The sequence below is a fragment of the Panthera tigris genome, chromosome E2 (assembly GCF_018350195.1).
Source record: "Panthera tigris isolate Pti1 chromosome E2, P.tigris_Pti1_mat1.1, whole genome shotgun sequence".
In the NCBI taxonomy this organism is placed as follows: Eukaryota; Metazoa; Chordata; class Mammalia; order Carnivora; family Felidae; genus Panthera; species Panthera tigris.
The window spans coordinates 647,432-669,173 of NC_056674.1; the positions used below are offsets into that span (position 1 = coordinate 647,432).

General features: G+C 43.5%; 1 protein-coding gene across 3 annotated transcripts; it reads left to right on the forward strand.

The window, feature by feature from the left end:
• Positions 1-1,202: 1,202 nt before the first annotated feature.
• On the forward strand, positions 1,203-16,136 carry ZNF671 (zinc finger protein 671). 3 transcript variants are annotated; one of them, XM_042969900.1, is made up of 3 exons: positions 1,203-1,576; positions 13,347-13,469; positions 14,076-16,136. In XM_042969900.1, the coding sequence occupies exons 1-3, from the start codon at positions 1,252-1,254 to the stop codon at positions 15,281-15,283; spliced, it is 1,656 nt and encodes a 551-aa protein (XP_042825834.1). In that variant the 5' UTR covers positions 1,203-1,251; the 3' UTR covers positions 15,284-16,136. The 3 variants fall into 3 exon arrangements, with proteins under 3 accessions (XP_042825834.1, XP_042825835.1, XP_042825836.1); XM_042969901.1 differs by having other exon boundaries at positions 14,124-16,136; XM_042969902.1 differs by having other exon boundaries at positions 14,127-16,136.
• Positions 16,137-21,742: the final 5,606 nt, after the last annotated feature.

Consider the following 21,742-nt stretch of genomic DNA (forward strand, 5'->3'; position numbering starts at 1 on the left):
CTTTATTTTTAGAGATAAGATTTTCAACTAGTGTTGTCATTTAAATGAGTCAAGTGTCTATTACTGTGGTGGGAAAATAGCCTTAACTGCTGATTTTTGGTGGTGTATTGAAAACAGCTGAACGTAAAACACTTTAGGCATCCTGACAGTGTCAATGAACAATGCAGGACAAAGATCTCTGAAGGTAGGATATTTCCTATATATACACAACTCCTTGAAACCCCACTAATTAAGATAGGGCAGTTGTTCATTGAAAATATACGCGAGAGGAATGAATTACCATGACAACATAGTTTTGCTATTGATTTTTACCATTCTAACGTCCTCTAAATATCCTCTTTCTCTCTCCCTCCAACTGTTCCATGTTTCCAGGAGAGAAAAAAAGAATCAAAACTTGTAGACAAAGCTTTGACTGTGGTCAAGATTTCAATACAGACATGTGCTCAGCTTCATTCCTTTGTTTCTCATACTTCAGTACTCAGAAATTTTTTCAGCCATAATCTCAACTCCCTGTTCAGAAACCTACCCCAAAATATCACGTGAAATAGTGATTACTTCACAGGAGGATATGTGAGACACCTCATGGTGTCTCAAACATTTGACAATGACAGACCCTGTCCAAGCAGGAAATGACCTTGAAATGGTTGCATTCCTTTTCGACAGGTCTCAGATCTTAAAAGCAATTCTATGTATCTTAGGATATAGAGTAAAAAATATTATCTGGAAAAAAATGTCCCTTGCTGGGCTGGTACAATCACCAATTGATTATACAAGCTGGAGAAAACTTTCCTGAGGAAATCTGTCCACTGGCTTCACAGCTGCTCAACATCCCTTTTTTCCCTTCCACTCAGTGGCCCTGTCTGGTCTTTTCTCTCTTGTCCCTGACCAGAACTGAAGTTCACAAAACTGATCCTAAAGCTTCGCTGTGTATGTATTTAAAAAGCAGCCGGGTGATACTTATTAGCTCCCACATATGAGTGGACAGAGAGATACGGTGTGGTGTTGTGTCCTTTTGGCTTTGTGGCTTTGGGGAACATCTGAAATAACGTCTACAAACATTTCTGTAATCCGTCCGGAGTACACTCCACGGAATCCGGGTCCTGCCCCTTCCTCGAAGAGAGCGGGTACCATTTACCACGCCCTTCGCTGTGGCCCTTTGCTTTTGCCAGGAACCTCAGCCCAGGACCATTTGTCTGGACCTAAGGCTCATGGGGAACTACATTACCCAGAAGCCTACTCGCCGCACGTCCAATGAAGGCCCAGGAGAGCTGCGTTTTCGTGCGTGAGAAAGGCGACTGGGCGGGCCTGGCATCCTCCTTGCAATCGGCATTTTCTCACTTTTTGTTAGGATCTACACAAGCCGGGGCCTTTGAATGCTTGGTTAGGCCGGAGGCGGAGGCGTTGTCCTCGTTTCGTGGCGACAAATCCGAGGCTCGGCGTTGGCGACGCCCACCGTGGCCCTGCCGCTGGGGTGAGACTTGGGACAGCTGTGGTTGCGTCCCCGACCTAGAGCCGGCGTCTCCCGCCCCGCCCACAGAGTCCGATGGCGGCGGCTGCGCCCAGGTACCCGCCTCAGGTAAACGCGCGACCCCCGGGCCCTCCCCGCCCTCCCCCACCCAGACCCTCCAGGCCCGAGCGCGGGGCGCCTGGTCGCGTCCCTGCGGCCCGGGTCCCGGTGTCCGGGCCGGGGAGGCGCTCGCGGGCTGGGGCCCAGTGTCTGAGCGCCGGCGTGACGGGGTGCGGGAGCTGGCAGTAGGGGAGGGGCCGTTTGGTGCAGGGCCTGGGCGGGACTGAGACGGAGTAAAACCGGAGTCTGGGGTCTTGCGTCTGCAGTATGCAGAGTGTGAGGGCTCACGCCTTGGGTGAGAAGTTGCACTCATTGTGAGGACTCTGGGAGCCATCAGATTTTGAGTAGAAGGACTTGGTGTGTGTGTGTGTTGGGGGGGGGGGGGGCCGGGCTTCAAAAGTAGCCACATTTTTTGCGCTCAGCAAAAATTAGATTAGATTAGGGCGGGCGGGGAATATGAATTCCTGGAGACCAGTAAGTACGTAGTGTACCGGGCTCCCAAAAGTGTTTTAACGATGGGTGAACCAGAGTAGTGCCAGAGGAAAGGGAAGAAGTGGTCGGATTCTGGATAGATTTTAAGGTTAGAACCAACACTATTTACTGCTGCAACACAAGTGGCAGTGATTGAGAGTAAGGAGTGAAAAACTAACTTTTTAATTTTTGCTGTTCTATTGTTTTTCACGGACGTCTTGAAAATGGAAATCAATAAGTCAAAGTAGGAAGGTTTCAAAGGGATCAGAAGTTGAATTTTGGACGTGGTTGATTGTTAGATGTCTCAGTTTGGAGGTGTCACATGGGGTTTGGGGATGGAAGCTTTGGGGTTGTGGGAGAATGGGCTGGGTTGGAGATGGCCACAGGGTGAGGATGGTGATCTGGGCTAGGTCAAGGCCTGGAGATCAGAATTAGGGGTAGAATTCTTAAGTATGTTATTGTATTGTATTGTATTGTATTGTATTGTATTGTATTGTATTGTATTTTTTAAGATTTTAAAGTTATCTCTACACCCAACGTAGGGCTTGAATTTACAACCCCGAGATCAAAAGTTGTGCGCTTCACTGAAGGAGCCAGCCAGGCACCCCTTAAGTGTGTTTAGTTTCAAAAGTTTTGTTTTGTTTTGTTTTTTTCAGGTGCACCTGGGTGGCTCAGTCAGTTAAGCCTCCGACTTCGGCTCAGGTCATGATCTTGTGGTTCACAAGTTCAAGCCCCACATCATGCTCTCTGCTAACAGCTCAGATCCTGGAGCCTGTTTCAGATTTTGAGTCTCCCTTTCTCTCTGCCCCTTCCCCACTTGGCGCTGTCTCTCTCTCTCTCTCTCTCTCTCTCTCTCTCTGTCTGAAAAATAAATAAAAAACATTTTTTTTAAAAGTGTGTTGGGGCACCTGGGTGGCACAGTCGGTTAAGCGTCCGACTTCAGCCAGGTCACGATCTCGCGGTCCGTGAGTTCGAGCCCCGCGTCAGGCTCTGGGCTGATGGCTCGGAGCCTGGAGCCTGTTTCCGATTCTGTGTCTCCCTCTCTCTCTGCCCCTCCCCCGTTCATGCTCTGTCTCTCTCTGTCCCAAAAATAAATAAAAAACGTTGAAAAAAAAAATTAAAAAGTGTGTTTTTTCTTTAAGTTCATTTTATTTATTTTGAGACAGAGAGAGAAAGCACAAGTTGGGGAGGGGCAAAGAGAGAGAAAGAGAGAATCCCAAGCAGGCTCTATGCTGTCAGGGAGGAGCCTGATGCAGGCTCAAACTCACCAACCGTGAGATCATGACCTAAGCAGAAGTCAGACGCTCAACCAACTGAGCCACTCAGGTGCCTCATGTCAGACTGTATTAAATGCATGGGAAAACTCCATACAGTCTGTTATAAAAGATCCCTCATTACTGAAATAGAGATAAGCTAAAAGGAATGGAGTGGAATAAGATATGAATACTAATAAGAAGGTTGGAGTGATTAATATAAGAAATGGTGAAGTTCAAAAAATATTAAAAATTTAAAAAAATGGTAAACTTCTGGGAAAGTAATATTACCAAAGATAACATAGGGATATTTTACAGTATCAAACAAGTAATTTAATCAAGAAAATACAAGAATGGTAACGTACATAAGAACAGACCTTCAAAAATTCTTTTAAAATATTTTTATTTATTTTATTTTTTAAAGTAATCTCTGCACCCAACATGAGGCTTGAACTCATGACCCCAAGATCAGGGGTCTACCAACTGAGCTAGACACGTCTCCCTCAAAATTATTTTAATAATTAATAGAATACACACAAAAACTGTAAGGATATGGAAAACACAACATCTCGGCTAACTTGATTCAATAAATATGTATAAAAGATTGCTCCAGGGGCACTTTGGTGGCTCAGTTAAGTGTCCAACTCTTGATTCGGCTCAGGTCATGATCTCCTAGTTGTAGGATTGAGCCGCACATCGGGCTCTGTGCTGGAGCTAGAAAAAGAAGAACAAACAACCCCAAACCAGTAGAAGGAAAGAAATAATAAAGATTAGAGCAGAAATAAAATAGAAACTTAAAACATAATAGAACAGATCAATGAAACTAAAAGGTGGTTCTTTGGAAAGATCAACAATACTGATAAACCTTTAGCCACACTTATCAAAAATTAATAAAAATTAAAAATAGAGGGGTGCCTGGGTGGCTCAGAGTGCAAGCCGTGTGTCGATCTCTGTGCTGACAGCCCAGAGCCTAGAGCCTGCTTCAGATTCTGTGTCTCCCTCTCTGCTCCTGTCCTGCTCATGCTGTGTCTCTCTCTGTGTCTCTCAAAAATAAATAAGCATTAAAAATTTTTTTTAATTAAAAATAGAAGACTCCAACAGAAGCAGAAATGAAAGAGGAGAAATAACCAACACCACAAATACAAAGGATTGTAGGAATATTATGAAACATTATATGCCAACAAATAGAACAACCTAGAGGAAATAGATAAATTACTACTAGGATCTTATAACCTCCTAAAACTAAATCAGGTAGAAGTAGAAAATTTAAACAGACTTATTACTAGCAATGCAATTGAATGAGTAAAAAAAAATCTCCCAACAAAGGAAAGGCCAGGACCAGATGGCTTCACAGGTGAATCCTACCAAACATTGAAAGAAGAGTTAATACTTATTCTTCTCAAACTATTCCAAAAAATAGAGGAAGGAAAACTTCCAGATTCATTTTACAAGGCTAGTATTATCCTGGCACCAAAACCAGATGAAGACACTACCAAAAAAAAAAAAAAAAAAGAGAGAGAGAGAGAGAGAGAGAGAGAGAGAACTACAGGCCAATGTCTGATGAACATAGATGTAAAAATTTTCAACAAAATACTAGCAAATGGAATCAAACCAAACATTACAAAAATAATTCACTACAATCAAGTGGGATTTATTCCTGGAATACAAGGGTGAGTTCAGTATTCACAAATCAATCAATGTGGTACATTACCTCAACAAGAGAAAGAATAAAAACCACATGATCACTTGAGTAGATATAGAGAAAGCTTTTGTCAAAATACAACATCCATTCATTTTTTAAAAGTTTTTCTAATTTATTTAAGTGATCTCTACACCAAATGTGGGACTTGAACTCATGACCCCAAGATCAAGAGTCACATGTTCTTCCAACTGAGCCAGTCATGTGGCCCATACAACATCCATTTATGATAAAACTCTCAACAAAGTAGGTTTAGAGGAAATATACTTCACCTTGATAAAGGCCATATATGAAGAACCACAGCTACCCTCATGCTCAATGGTGAAAAACAGCTTTCTCCCTAAGATCAGGAGATAGACAAGGACATCACTGTCACCACTTTTATTCAACATAGTACTGGAAGTCCTAACCATAAAATCAGACAACAAAAGGAAATGAAAGGAATCCAAATTGGTAAGGAAGAAGAAGTAAAACTTTCACTATTTGCAGATGACATAATACTTTATATAGAAAACCTGAAATACTCCACCAGAAAATTCTAAAATTGATAAATGAATTCGGTAAGGTCACAGGATACAAATTAGTTGCATTTTGGTGAGTCTAGGTGGTACAGTTAGTTAAGCATCCAACTCTTGCTTTCTGCTCAGGTCATGATGTCTTGTTTTCATGGGTTTGAGCCCCACATTGGGGTCGCACTCACAGTGCGGAGCCTGCTTGGAATTCTCTGTCTCCCTTGCTCTCTGCCCCTCCCCCACTTGCACTGTCTCTGACTCTCTCAGAATAAATAAACGTTTAAAAAAGTCAGTTACACTTTTATTTACTTTTTTTAAAGTTTATTTATTTATTTTGATAGTGTGAGTGCAAGAGAGGAAGAAACAGAGAGAAGGAGAAACAGAATCCCATGTAGGTTCCACACTGTCAGTGCATAGCCTGACGGACTTGAACTCGCAAACCATGAGATCATGACCTGAGCAAAGATCAGGAATCTGGTGCTTAACCAACTGGGCCACCCAAGGGCCCCTCAGTTACATTTTTATTCACTAATAATGAATTAGCAGAAAGAGAAAGTAAGAAAACAATCCCATTTATAATTGCACCAAAAATAATAAAATGCCTAGGGATAAACTTAACCAAAGAGGTGACAGACTGTACTATGAAAACTATAAAACATTGATGAAAGAAAGTGAAGATAACTGAAACAAATGGAAAGATATTCCATGCTCATGAATTGGGAGAGCAAATATTGTTAAAATGTCCATATTATCTAAGCAAACTACACATTTAATGCAATCCCTATTAAAATACCAACAGCATTTTTCACAGAACTAGAACAAATAATCCTAAAATATGTATGGAACTACAAAAGACTCCAAATAGCCAAAGCTATCCTGAGAAAGAACAAAACTGGAGGTATTACAATCCAATTTTCAAGATATACTACAAAGCTCTAGTAATCAAAACAATATAGTAATGACAGAAAACAGACACATAGATCAGTGGAACAGAACAGAGAGCTCAGAAGTAAACCCACCATTATATGGTCAATTGATCTTCAACAAAAGAAGCAAAAATATCCAGTGAGAAAGATAGTCTCTTTAATAAGTGGTGTTGGGAAAACTGGGCAGCTACATGCAAAACCATGAAACTGGATCACTTTCTTACATCATACACAAAAAAAAAATGGATGAAAAACCTTAATGGAAGACCTGAAACTATAAAAATCCTAGAAGAGAGCAGAGACAGTAATTTCTGTCTATGGCCATAGCAACATTTTTCTAGATATGTCTCCTAATCAAGGGAAACAAAAGCAAAAATAAAATATTGTGACTACATCCAAAGAAAAGTTTCTGCAGAGCAAATGAAATGATAAAACAAAAAGACCACCCCTACTGAATGGGAGAAAGTATTTGCAAATGATATATCTGATAAAGTGTTAGTATCTAAAATATATACAGAACTTCTACAACTCAACACCAAAAATACCCAAAGAATTTAGTTCAAAAATGGGCAGAAGACGTGAACAGATAATTCTCCAAAGGCGGCATCCCAATGGCCAACAGACCTGTCAAAAGATGCTCAATATCACTTATTATCAGGGAAATGAAAATCAAAACCACAATGAGGGGTGCCTTGGTGGCTCATCTGGTTGAGCGTCTGAGTCTTGATTTTGGCTCAGGTCATGATCTCACAGTTCGTTGAGTTCGAGCCCCACATGGCAGTGCAGAGCCTGCTTGGGATTCTCTCTTTCACTGTCTCTTCCCCTCCATTGCTTGCTCTCCTGCTTTCTTAAAAATAAGTAAATTAGACACACACACACACACACACACACACACACACACACACAAAATGAACCTTACACCTGTTGGAATGGCTAAAATAAAAAACACAAGAAACAACAAGTATTGGTGAGGATATGGAAAAAAAGGATCCCTTGTGCACTTTTGGTGGGAATGCAAGCTGGCAAGATGGTATGTATATCCAAAGCAATATTTTTCAGCGATAAAAAAAGATGAAATCTTGCCACATGCAATAATGTGGATGGACCTAGAGGGTGTAATGCTAAGTGAAAATTGGTCAGAGAAAGACAAATATCCTATGATTTCACTTGTATGTGAAATTTAAGAAAGAAAGTAGATGAACAAGGAAAAAAAATGAAACAAAACAAGATTTTTATTTACTTTATTATTATTTTTTTTTTTAATGTTTATTTTTTTGACAGAGAGAGAGACAGAGCATGAGCGGGGGAGTGGCAGAGAGAGAGGAAGACACAGAATCTGAAACAGGCTCCAGACCCTGAGCTGTCAGCACAGAGCCTGATGCAGGGCTCGAACTCACAGACCGCAAGATCACGACCTGAGCCGAAGTCGGACGCTCAACCGACTGAGCCACCCAGGCGCCCCAACAAGATTTTTAAATATAGAGAACAAACTGGTGGTTACCAGAGGGGAGGTGGGTCGGAGATGAGTGGAAAAGTTGAAGGGGAATAAGAGTACACTTATCATGATGAGCACTGAATAACACGTAGAATTGTTGAATCAATATATTGTCCACCTGAAATTAATATAACACTGTATGTTAATTATACTGGAAACAAGAAAATCAAGAGAGGATATCTCCAATGTCTAAAATTGTGAAGGGATCAATGCATAGTCCATACAAAGAAATAGCATTAATCAGAGCAAGAAATAAGACTCCAGTCTAAATGCCCAAATTATGAGCGGTCAGTAGAAGTGGGTACCCAAGTGGCTATCAGGCATGTGAAAAGTATACAAACACATTTTAGTTTAGAAATTAATACCAAATACAACTGTCTTCCAGAACACATATTAGAATATAAAGAGAATTCTAAGTCATCTGAAAAGTATACTAGAACTAACCTCATGAATATTGATACAAATAACATTAAGTCTATATTAACAAAGTTCAGCAATGTATAAAATGTACTATACACCATAACCAAGAGAGATGTATTCCAGTGATGCCAGGCTGCTTTAATATTAGCAAAACATTATGTTATCTAACATATTAAACAGGTTAAGGAAAAATTATCGTATCAATTGGTACAAAAAATTCACTGGCATAAGTAAATGTAAAGTGCTGTGTACAGGTTCTCTCCCTTTACATATATGTATGAATACACATATGAAGCGTAGACAGACAGATGTAAGTGAACTATAGTCTATATGTCAACAATGCATGGAACACAAAAATTGAATGATGAAATTGTTACAGGTCAATTCTATAGCATCAAATAATAAAATTCTTAGGAATCAGAATAATATGTTTAAGTTACTTCATTACATTCATTAACAAAATTTTTTTTAATGTTTATTTATTTTGGGGAGAGGGAGAGACAGAGTGTGAGCAGGGGAGGGGCAGAGAGAGTGGGAGACACAGAATCCAAAGCAGGCTCCAGGCTCTGAACTGTCAGCACAGAGGCCGATATGGGGCTGAACCCACAAATAGCGAGATCATGACCTGAGCCCATGTTGGATCCTTAACCCTGACTGAGCTATCCAGGCGCCCCACATTACATTCATTTTTAAATATTTTTTTGAAGGCTACAAAGTTATTTGAATATTACTGAAAACTTGGTTGTTGAAACCTACAAAACTCTTCTGCTGAGAGAAATTAAAGGTGTCCTAAATAAATGGTGTGACATTTTCCATAGAATTCATCGGCTTTACTTTTTCTCCCCAGAAGTGTGCAGTACCCCGTTTGGTCTTCAGTATCAAGGGACGTTGTCCTGTTGGGACACTGAACCTGGTGGGTAGGAGTCAGGAATTCAGTGTGAGCTTCCACTGAATACACAGATCCATGTGAGACCCAGTTTACCTGAGGGTGGCTGGGGACAGGAGATGAGCACCTGGAACCCTCTGAATCAAGGGTGCAGGTTAAGAAGATGTGGATGGTCAGGAGTCTCTTTCCTCCGGTGGGAAGGGTCTGAAGTGCTGTTGGGAGAATGACCAGAGGATAGCATGTATTTCCCGAGGTAATAAATAGTTCCAATCACCATATGTTTTGTATACTAGTATTTCCCCACGTCAGAAATGAGGAAGTGGAGGCTTGGAGAGGTGAGGCCATGCTCAAGGAATCATAATCAGTAGTGGAGTTACTTACTGCAAACCCAGGTTAGCTTTCCTCTAGAGCTGAGGCCCTGAAGTTAGATGCCGTCTGGCAGATTCCATTGCCAATTGGAACCTAAACACTGTGTGATTGGTTGTAATTCAAGTTCAAAGTTTGTGAATTTGAACAGAAGATACAGAAGAAATGTGCTACAAAATTTGAAATGATGTCCACCCTAAGCTACAATTCAGTCCTGAGGAAAAACATTTTTTTAATTTTTTTTTTAATGTTTATTTGTTTTTGAGAGAGACAGAGACAGGCTGTGAGTGGGGGAGGGGCAGAGAGAGAGGGAGACAGAATCTGAAGCAGCCTCCAGGCTTTGAGCCGTCAGCACAGAGCCCTATGTGGGGCACGAACTCATGAATTCACGAACCGTGAGATCATGACCTGAGCCGAAGTCGGATGCTTAACCGACTGAGGCACCCAGGCGCCCCGAAAAATATTTTTTAAATTGTAAATCTTGAATCATCTTGCTTAGAAAAACATCACCTTAGTGCAACAGGCTACCCAAAACACACAGAAACGTATAGCATTCTGTATGTTTGATTGTTTTTTCTTAGAATAGTTTTGAATGTCACAGGTTGTACACACTGTTCCATCCTTTAAAAATTTTAATCATTTCTATTAAGGCTACTTGTTGGTCTGGGGTATGTGTATTTGAATTTTGATAGATACGGTCTTTAAGTCTGCAAATGGGCAGCACGGACTCCTCTTCGGCCACATGGGTATATGAGAGCCCAGATTGGTGGTGATGAGGATTGTATCCAGCACTAAATGTGCACCTTGCACCATTTGAAGTGCTTTATACATAACTTCACCAATATATACAGACTGTTTTTTCCTGCCATTTTAATGAATGGAGCATTATGTGTGAGAAACATTTAAACAACTGCACAGAGGTCTACCAGGGAGGTTTTGTCTTCATTTTTCATTTCACACCCTGGAGGTGAAACTGTTCCCCTTGCGTCCCAAATTAGGAGGGGTGAGGCTGGGATTTACGAATCCTGAACCTCCAGAATAGCCAGGGCCAGTTCATTCATGCTTAGGACATGGGACACCTGCTGTGGCTTGGGAGCAACTGGCAGACTTAGCACACAGTAGGCTCTCAATAAATGATTTCTTTGCCTTCCACTCTGACCACCCTGGCTTCCTGTCCGAGCCCCGTGGGGTGGTAGTCACTACAATACCCAGAAGGCTCTGCATCATGAGGTGGCAGCTCCCAGCCAATGATGGGCCAGGAGAGGAGGTCTTTTCCTGCCAGTGCTTCTGGTCACAGCAGAACTTCCAGAGTCATCCTCCTGGTGGCTAGTTTGTTTTTTTTTAAGGGAGGTCTGTGTGTGTGTGTGTGTGTGTGTGTGTGTGTTTCTTAATGTTTCTTTTCTTTTTTTTTTATTTCTTTTATTTATTTATTTATTTATTTATTTATTTATTTATTTCAATATATGAAATTTAACAGTCTCCTATGCTTTGGCTCTCTCCCACTCTAACCTCTTTTTTTTTTTTTCCTTCCCCTCCCCCTTAATGTTTATTTTCAAGAGAGAGAGATTGACAGAGCAAGAGTGGGGGAGGGGCAGAGAGAGAGGGAGACACAGAATCCGGAGTGGTCTCCAGGCTCCGAGCTGTCAGCACAGCTCCTGACACAGGGCTCAAACTCACGAACCATGAGATCATGACCTGAGCTGAAGTCAGATGCTTAACTGACTGAGCCACCCAGGTGCCCCAGATTGTATTTTCTGTTTGTTACTTTACTAGGGCCTGTTTTGTTTGATGTGGATTGTGAGAAGGAAGGTAGGGAGTTAGAGGTGACTCAAAATTGTGAACATGCTGCACTATGCACTGAACTGGGGAAGTCAGTCGTAAAACTAATGTTCAGAGGATTGGGTGGAGATAAGGAAGTTGTGACTACTGAGGATAAAGCATGTGTATAATTGATGAAATAATGCCTCCCAAAGATGTCCATGTTCTAATCCCTTGAACTTCTGGATATGTTACCTCACATATCACAAGGGACTTCGTGTATATGATTTTTTTTTAAATTTTTTTTTTTAACGTTTATTTTTGAGACAGAGAGAGACAGAGCATGAATGGGGGAGGGTCAGAGAGAGGGAGACACAGAATCCAAAACAGGCTCCAGGCTCTGAGCTGTCAGCACAGAGCCCGACGCGGGGCTCGAACTCACGGACCGTGAGATCGTGACCTGAGCCGAAGTCGGCCGCTCAACCGACTGAGCCACCCAGGCGCCCCGTTCGTGTATATGATTGAATTAAGTATATTAAAATGGAGAGATTATCCATTGGGCCCAGTGTAATCACAGAAGAATAGAGTCAAAGAAGATTTGAGGAAACAAACAGAGGTCAGAGTGATAACATATGTTGGCTTTGAAGACAGAGGATAGGGCAAGGAGTCAAGGATTGCATGAGCTCTTGAGAAACTGGGAAAGTTAAGGAAACAGATTCTTCTGTAGAACTGCCCAAAGGAACACAGTCCTGATTTTATCCTAGTGAGTGTTATTTTGGATTTATAGTCTCTAGAGTGGTAAGGAGATGAATTTGTGTTAAGCCACAATGTGGTAATGGTTTGTTACAGCAGCTATAGGAAACTAATACAACGTGCAGCAGAGAATTGGAAGAAGGCTGCAGGTACCCGAAATACGCATGGAGTTCTGGGTGCCTGAAATTGAAGGAAAGGTCCAGACTGAGAGGCCTTCAAAGCAGGAATGGGGGCTTTCCTTTGGCAATTGGGGCCACTTGAGGTTTGTTGCAAGATGGGATCCCGAATGTACTGCCAAGCGTTCTCTCTGTGCTCGTTGCAGGGCAACATGTGAGGAGTCTGGTGTGGGCAAGAAGAGTGGTGCTAGGTGACTGAAGGTGTGTGTGGGGGTGTGGTCTGAGAAGTGACGTGCACGAGAGGGGAGAGTGTCCACTGATGGTCCTGCAGCCCTGCTACTGGGGGCTTCCGTGAGAGCAGTGAGTCTAGGTTTATGTCTAGGAGGCATGATTTAGGGCACCCCAGAGGAACTGGCAGGCACATGGGGATGTGGCTGAGCCTGACATTGTTGTGGGTAGAGTGGGGATACTCAGTCAAGAGACTTTTCCTGGACCCCGCTGGCCATGTCATTGCAGGGCTGTGTGATCTCTGAGGACGTGTTTGTGTACTTCTCGTGGGAAGAATGGATGCTCCTTGATGATTCTCAGAGACTTTTATATCAGGATGTGATGCTCGAGAACTTTGCACTTTTAGCCTCACTGGGTAAGGTCCGCACACCAATCCCATCTTTCTCTTTTTCGCCACGGACCGCTGTGTCCTTCCCTGGTCAGATCACAGGCACTGCTTCCCTGCCAGGCTTCCTGGAGTAGGCGCTGTGGGTGCCAGGTCTGAGCCGTATGGAGTGTTCTCGCCTCTTAGTGACCCCATCCCGAAGCCACACAGCTAAGGCTTTGGGAGTCACAGTGTGTGGTTTGCCCCATGGATGCCTTTGTCTTGGGCATTTTCTGGGCTGGTGAATCTCTCCAGAACTATGGTACCTCTGTGCCTAAAGTTCCTCTCCCTTTTTCTAGGTGACATTTTCTGGGGCTTACTTATACCAGGAGTTTGCAGGACCTTTGTGCCTGCAAAACCTGCCTTCAAGGTTTTTGTTTTGGTGATAATTTTTTTTTTGAACTTGTGGAGCATCGTGGGATGAGTTGCTCTGGCCGGTAGTGGCCACTCACCTGTCCTGTGTCTCCCTCAGGAATTGCACCCTCCACATCACGCTTAGTCGCACAACCAAAGCAAAGGGAAGATCCCTGGGTGCCTGACCGGGTGGATGTGACCCCAGCCACAGAAAGAGAGGCTCAGAAGGGACCTGGACCTGGTGAGTGCATGTGGGGGAGGGCCATGATATCAAGGCGGGGTTCAAAACCAGCAGAATTAACTTTGCACACCAGTGCTTGGTTTCAAGGCTGGTGGCCACACAGCATTCCCATCCTTCCCCGTTCTTGACGTCGTCGCTTATTTCCCGTCTGACTTGAAGCCCCTTGCCGTCTCATTTGCCCTGCACCCGGTCTTCTCCACTGCTCAGTCCAACGTTGTTCTGCAGCGTTGACACTTAACGTGTCAGGAGATGGGCCCATACCCTTAAATAATCCTCGAGCACCGGCTATACACTTGTAAGTGGATCTTCCTGGGCCTGCGCGTGCCCTTCTGCCTAGCACTCCCCTGTCTCGGCAGCCAGATTCCTCCCGGAAGCCGTTTGCCGTACTCTGTGCACATATCCTTGTCTTCGGGGGGCTTCCGCCATTCTGTGACCTTCAGAGACCCAGTTCTGTGTTTTCAGCCCATTTCTTAACCTGTCCCAACCTCCCTTGTCCCGTAAACGGTCCTGCCGATGTGTTCCTGTATGCGTCACACACTCATTTGTGACGGGGTTGTGCGTCCGCAGAGTCCAGCATGCGTGTCAGCAACGCTTCTCTGGTTTCAGGTTGTTGGTGTGCAGTGGGGGATAATGATACATCCTCTGTCTCCTCAGAAGGAGTGTCCCGGGTCAGGACTCCTGAGGCAGGTGCGAAGACCCGCCCACGTGACAGCTCTGGCTCAGCGTTGAAAGAAATCTTATACCTGACTGAACGCCAGCAGGGAGAGGCCAGGCCGAAGCCGCCCGCACGGGGGGCGCGCTGGAAGCAATGGTTTCTCAGTGCCAGCCTCCGTCAGCACCAGAAGCAGCCCGCTGGAGAGAGGCCCTTCCGAAGAGGTGAGGGCAGGGCCTCCGTGAAAAGCTGCAGACCCTACGTGTCAGAGAAGACCTCCATGTGCACGGAGGGTAGGATGGACTTGCCAGCCCCCTCTGGCCTTCCTCAGCACCAAGTCCCCTGCATGCCTTTGAAGCCCTACAAGAGCACCGGGCTTGGCGGAGCCCTTCACACTGGACAGAGGCATCACAGGTGCACTGAATGTGGGAAAGTGTTCACCCGCAAAGACACGCTTACGCGGCACCAGAGAATCCATACTGGAGAAAGGCCTTATGAGTGCAGCCAGTGTGGGAAACTCTTTAGCCAAAGCTGTGACCTTTTCAAACACGAGACCATACACACTGGAGAAAGGCCGTATGAGTGCCGCGAATGTGGGAAATTTTTTAGACAAATCTCTGGCCTCATTGAACATAGGCGAGTTCACACTGGCGAAAGACTCTATCAGTGCGGCAATTGTGGAAAATTCTTCAGTAGTAAGTCTAACCTCATTAGACACCAAGAAGTTCACACAGGAGCAAGGCCTTATGTATGCAGCACGTGCGGGAAAGAGTTCAGCCGCAAACACACGCTCCTTCTGCACCAGAGAACTCACACTGGAGAGAGACCTTACGAGTGCAGTGAGTGTGGGAAGGCCTTTAGCCAGAGCTCTCACCTTAACGTGCACTGGAGAATTCACGGCAGTGATTATGAGTGCAGCAGATGTGGGAAAGCCTTTAGCTGCATCTCTAAACTCGTTCAGCACCAGAAAGTTCACTCTGGAGAAAATCCTTACGAGTGCAGCAGGTGTGGGAAAGCCTTCACCCAGAGGCCGAATCTGATCCGGCACTGGAAAGTTCACAGTGGAGAGCGGCCTTATGTGTGCGGCAGATGTGGGAAAGAGTTTAACCGCAAACACACACTTGTTCTCCATCAGAAGATTCACACAGGAGAGAAGCCTTAATACTGCAGCAAATGTGGGAGATCCTTTAGTCAATGCCCCAACTTATAGTTCATTTGAGAATTCCCAGCAGGGATCGTGTGTGCATCGGACATAGGACAGCCTTCACCCAAAGACTAAACCGTTTTCAGCACGGGAAAGTCTACCCTGGACAAAGGCCTCAGCTGTACAGCGAATGTGCTGTCTCCTCATTCAGCCTGACTGTTTCCCCAGAGTGAAGCTCTGAGAGCAGGCTTTGTGAGGGAGCCATCATTCACAAGTCGTAGCTCACACTTGTGCACATCTACGCTGGGGAGATTCCTTGGGAGCGCCTGGTATGTGAGGTGCGTTCGGGAGCTGTGTTGCACGTTGTAAACTGCTGAGCCCCTTTGCCAGTGGCAAAGCCGCCCTACCGTTACCATCTGGCAAAGCTCCACCGTGTGTGTCTGTCGCTTCAGCATGCTCAGGCAGGCGGACCTCTGTGCTGTCTCCACAGTCCCTTGCAGTCGTGTTTGGCCTCCACGGACCATCAGGGGCCTCATTTCCTTCCTTTTGTCTGGGTTAGGTGTGGCAAGAGTTGGCTCACGAGATGGGTTTTCCAGGAAGCTTGCAAAGGTTTGTCTTCATGGACTTTTTGATCTCGTGTCATGCTCTCTGTGGATGCCTACGGTCTCACGTCATCCAGCCCCGGAACTGCATGCCTCTCGTTGCTCGTGTTTGTACAATAATAAAATGCTTATTCTTTCAGCCATTTTTAATCTTGAGGGTTCTGTTCATTGTGTGGGGGTGTGTTGAGGACATAGTTGTGTTCTACCAACATGAAAGGGTCAAGTTTATGGGAGCCCCCAGTTTTCCATGTCTCAGAGAGGACAGTGTGATGGCAGAGAAAAGCTCTCATTCCAGGTTTGGCCTAATTTGTGCTGCTGCCCGAGGTCTTCTGGGAAAGACTTACGGGCTTTGTGGGACCTGTCATGTGGCCCGGGTCCGTAAGTAACTGTGGAGAGGTAGTTGTGACAACCTCCAGTGCCTCTGGAAGCAGAATGAGTTTGGTCCCTGGTTCCTAGGGAATGTCTCATGTCCCCAGGCACTATGAAGAGGAAACTGGCCTCTGGTACCTGGCAAGGAGCCTGAGTCAGAATTCGGTAGGTAGATGTCACTGGCTGGAAGAGCTACAGGAGCCAGGCAGGAACTATAATGGATACAGGAACAAAGTGTAATTAATTTGGGGCTAGGGAGATTGCAGCACGCTAGAGGGGATGCCCCGCAAGAGGTACCTGCTTGGATATTCCCCGACTATGGCTGAACAGAATGAGAAGGTGCAGACATTTTCAGGACCTCCAGAGCTGCCTCCTGTGGCCAAGACCACTTGCAGGACAAATAATCTAAGTATTTCGTGGATTTTCTTAGACTCTGGATGGCTCAAGTCAGAGCTCTTGCTGTGCAGGCAGGAAAACGGGTTGAGAGAAGGGAGATCTGGGATTCCAGGGATGTGGCTTTTGTGACTTACCCAGTGTTCTTGGTGACTTATATAGAAACAGTTTTCATTGGTTGCCAATTGACACTGCCCCTGTGGCAGGACTGCTCCCAAGGTGTGAGAGGAGAGACGATGAAGTAAACAGGGTTGCCTATAGGATTTAATTTGTCTTTCCTATTTTCTTAAGATGGACCATGTCATTTATTTGAGAACTTCCTTCTAATATAGTCATTTTGTAAGTTTCCTTATAATGACTATGTTAGCAGCATTCCCCGCATTTTGATATATTGTGCGTTTGTTTCATCTAATACAGAATCAGTTTAAAATTGGCTAAAAAAGTTCTAGCTTTATTTTTAGGGACTTCTGAGTATCTGGCTTTGACACTTGGCTAAGATGAGGGCCATGCATTTATTATGTGTTGCTTAATACCCCAAATTTCCTGACCACACCTAGTTCCAGTTTGGGTTGGCATAATGGTCAGATAGTCTAGCTTGACTGTGTTACCAAAAATGCATAAAAACTCCTACCGGTATCTTCTGACTCTCTGTAAGCCAGGGCTCATTACTCTGGGAATGAACCACAAGAGTGTGTAAATAAGAATCTGGGAAACTACCTGGATGTTTGACCCCCAATATGCTTTTAAGAGAACCTTACATACGAGTGTGCTCTGTGGAGTCACGCAAGTATTTTCAATTACAATGTGTGAAATGTTTGCAGTTGGTGATGAGGATGGGGTCTTTGATATGACCCTTGATTCCAGTTCAAATAATAATGACTAAGAGGGCAGTGCCTGGATGGATCAGTCGGTAGAACATGTGACTCTTGATCTCAGGGTCGTGAGTTCAGTCACCACATTGGATGTGGAGCATACTTTTAAAATATGACTAAGGGGTTATTACACAGGAAGAAAGATGACAGAGGCTGATGAGAGGATTTTTTTTGTTTGTTTTTATTTATTTATTTTTAATGTTCATTTTTTTTTTTTAATTTATTTTTGAGAGAGAGAGAGAGAGACAGAGCACAAGCACGGGAGGAGCAGAGAGGGAGACACAGAATCCGAAGCAGGCTCCAGGCTCTGAGTTGTCAGCACAGAGCCTGATGCGGGGCTCGAACTCACAAACTGTGAGATCATGACCTGAGCTGAAGCCAGGCGCTCAACTGAGCCACCCAGGCGCCCCGCGAGGATTTTTATTAACAGGTTGGTTACTAAGCCATCCCTGAGTTGAGTATGCATAAGTGTTGTACTCAACCAGAAGAAAAGCAAGTGAGAACTGAACTCTGTAGGTCCAGTGTAAATGGATTGCAGATCAAATACAAACTAAGAGGATGTCAGCCAAGAATATGGTTCCTTTGCTGCCCCTCCCCCATTATTCTAGCAAAAGTAAATGGCATCAGAGAAACAGCTAGAGGCTCTTAAAGCTGTAGATTATAGCCTGTGGTTCAGTATACCATACCTTCTATCTCCATCCCTCTGAGCCAGCTGGTGATTGACATCATGATAAAAGGGGAGATAAGGGGCACCTAAGTGCTCAGTCGGTTAAGCGTTTAAGTGTCCGACTCTTGGTTTCAGCTCAGGTCATGATCTCATAGTTCGCGAGTTCGAGCCCTGTGCCCAGCTCTACTCTGACAGTGCAGAGACTGCTTGGGATTCTCTCTCTCCCTCTCTCTCTCTGCCCCTCCCCTGTTTGCTCTTTCTGTCTCTCAAAAATGAATAAAATTTTTAAAAATTAAAAAAATAAGGTGTGGGAGACAATATGATGTGAGGCATGATATTATACATCTCTTTATTCAGCTCTCTTGAATGGGGCTTAATGCTGGGAGAAAGATAAGGATTATTCAGAAGAAAGGTAACAATTTAAATAAAAGAGTTGGAAGAAATCTGAGAATAACTGAATCAGATAAAGATGTTCAGGTAGTTGATTAAAAGTGACACTAGGTGCCTGGGTGGCTCAGTTGGTTAAGTGTGCAACTCTTAGTTTCGGCTCAGGTCATGATCTCATGGTTTGTGAGGTCGAGCCCCACCTCGGGGTCTGTGCTGACAGCATGAACCTGATTCTCTGTCTCCTCTCTGTGCCCTTCCCCTACCCACATGTGCTGTCTCAAAATAAAAAAAAGATTATTTAAAAAATGCCATTAAAAAGGAGAGGGTAGATGGAATAGTTACTAAAATTTTGATGGAGCACCATAAGAAATTGATACTCTGTTCAAAGAACTGGGACAAATTATTTCAATTGATCCCAGTCATGATAAACTTTAAAATATTAAGATTATAGGGGCGCCTGGGTAGCTCAGTTGGTTAAGCGTCCAACTTCAGCTCACGGTCATGATCTCACGGTTCACAAGTTTGAGTCCTGCATTGGGCTTTGTGCTGACGGCTCAGAGCCTGGAGCCTGCTTCAGATTCTGTGTCTCCCTCTCTCTCTGCCCCTCCCCCACTCACGTTCTGTCCGTCTCTCTCTCTGTCAAAAGTAAGTAAAACATTTTTAAAAATTTAAATATTAAAATTATATTAAAAAAAGAGGCCTCTATAATCTTTTGAGAACCTGTTCTGATGCTAACCAGGCAAGGAAATGCAGAGGATTATGATTGAATGATGGGCAGGCCCGGGTGTCATGATCTTTTAGCAGGGACCCCAAGTCTACTTTCATTGGTATTGGTAACATGACCTGAAGACAGTACAAATTTACAATTGCTAGGCTTGTTGATATATGTATTGTTATAACTTAAAAGTCAAATGAAAACTGAGAGGGCAATATGTGATGATTGAATGTGATGATACTATAGAAGGCTTGCAGGTGAAAGCATAGTCCACAAAGGAATTTCTGGATAGAAACCATGTATAGTTGTTGCCTCCTCCTGGCCATAGTGCATTATTGGAATGGATATGATGTCATATTAATCTACTTAGTCCTTTTTTTAAAAGTAAGCTCTATGCCCAACGTCGGGCTTGAACTGAGGACCCCAAGATCAAGAGTTGCATGCTCTACCAGCTGAGCCAGCCAGGTGCCCCAAGGATCTTTTATTTTATTTTTTTGTTTTGTTTATTTATTTTGAGAGGGGGGGAGAGAGAGAGAGAGAGAGAGAAAGCAAGCATGTGAGTGAGCGAGTGAGGGGCAGAAAGAGAGGGAGAGAGAGAGAGAATCCCAAGCAGGTATCGTATTGTCAGCACAGAGCTCAGTATGGTGCTCTGTTCCACGACCCTAGGATCATGACCTGAGCCAAAATCAAGAGTCAGATGCTTAACGGACTGAGCCACCCAGGCGCCCCCAAGGATCTTTTAGGTGCAGCTGTGTGAGCATTTGCAAATTCCCATTTAACGGTTTCATAGTGTGTGAGGAAAGCTGATGGATCTGAGAGGTTAACTATAGATTTTGGAGGGCTTGATAAGTTGTAACCCAAACCCTCACCCTAAATTGTCAGCTGTATTTGATATGGTATCAACAGTTAAAGCTCAGGGGCATCATTATTTAGTTTTGGATTTGGCTAATGCCTTCTTTTCCATTGGGAAGCCAAAGCATTCATTAGGGGTAGACCCCAGTATTCAGATACTGTTCCCTCACAAGAACATTTTCAATAATCTGGCTGAAACTTGGCCCTTGATTTAAATTCATTCTATGACAATATTTAGTATATGGGCAAAGGCCACTTTTGGAGGGTTAGGCCGAGAAAATACTATTTTAAATCCGACTTATTTTGTAATGATCTTGTCTAATTCATAATGTAATTGTTATTTGGTGTAATACCGGTATAACTGGTATGATCAATTTAATGGGCTCTAACAAAACCTGTGGTAATACTGACATAGGTTGTAAAGTATATTGGGAAACTGAATTAAAACCTCTACAGGGTGCTCTCTCAATGCAATATGTTTGGCCAGAAGAGGGACTAGAATTAGTTAATTATAATATAATTTCAAATTTAATTAATCCACAGATACCTTTAATTGACTTACTAAAAGTTCCTTAAAATCAAATTCCAGTGTAATTAATGTACATTAATCAATATATTGGTTTTAGGCATTAATATAGTGAACAATTCTGTACATTACTCAGTGCTCATCATGGTAAGTGCACTCCTAATCGTCTTCACCTTTTTCATCCAACCCCCACCCACCTCCCGTCTGGTAACCTTCACTTTGTTCTCTGTATTTAAGGGTCTGTTTTTTTGTTTGTCTCATTTTTCCCTTGTTTTGTTTCTTAAATTCCACATACAGCTGAAATCATATGGTATTTGTCTTTCTCTAACTGACTTATTTCACTTAGCTTAACACCCTCTAGTTCCATCCATGTTATTACAAATGGCAATATTTCATTCTTTTTTATGGCTGAGTAATATTTCAGTGTGTGTGTGTGTGTGTGTACACACGCACACATACATATATATCACATCTTCTTTATCCCTTCGTCTATCACTGGATAGATGTTGCTTCCCTAATTTGGCTACCATAATGCTGCAGTAAACATAGGGTGCATATATCTTTTTGAATTAGGGTTTTCCTACTCTCTTTGTAAATACCCAGTGGTAGAATTACTGGATCATATGGTAATTCTGTTTATATACCGATACCTTTTTAAAGTTCCAATCTTGGTGGTGGAGAATTATAACAGTTACCAATCTTGTACATGATTATACACACCTTTGTTGCTGGAGTATATTGTTTTTTGTATTTTCTTTAAACCAATAGCCACATCTCATAGGAGGCACACATACATATTATATTGGCAGCTGTCTTTTTCCAGTGATGCAGGCAAAGGATTGAGAATGTGATTTATAATTAAAAACATTTAACCAACAGAAGGATAACTATGGAGGATAGAGATAGTTTTGCGCTTATCTCCGGGGATATCTGGATATCTGGTTTGACTCCTTGTTAAGATAAAGGCAGTGGGAATACAACATACTCTTTAAACTCTCCCAAGGTTGGTTTCTTTCCTGATGGCTTTCACCTGGCATAAATGATGGCTCAGGTCATGGAACCAGAGGGGCATTAAAGTTCCTCCTGGAACTTCT

What these genes read in the sequence shown, in the direction of transcription:
- ZNF671 (XM_042969900.1), top strand. Translation starts at nt 1,252, where the DNA reads ATGAAGGCCCAGGAGAGCTGCGTTTTCGTGCGTGAGAAAGGCGACTGG. An exon ending in CGCCCAGGTACCCGCCTCAG is followed by an intron (nt 1,577 to 13,346) that starts GTAAACGCGCGA and finishes TGTCTCCCTCAG; the next exon opens with GAATTGCACCCTCCACATCA. An exon ending in TCAGAAGGGACCTGGACCTG is followed by an intron (nt 13,470 to 14,075) that starts GTGAGTGCATGT and finishes CTCTGGTTTCAG; the next exon opens with GTTGTTGGTGTGCAGTGGGG.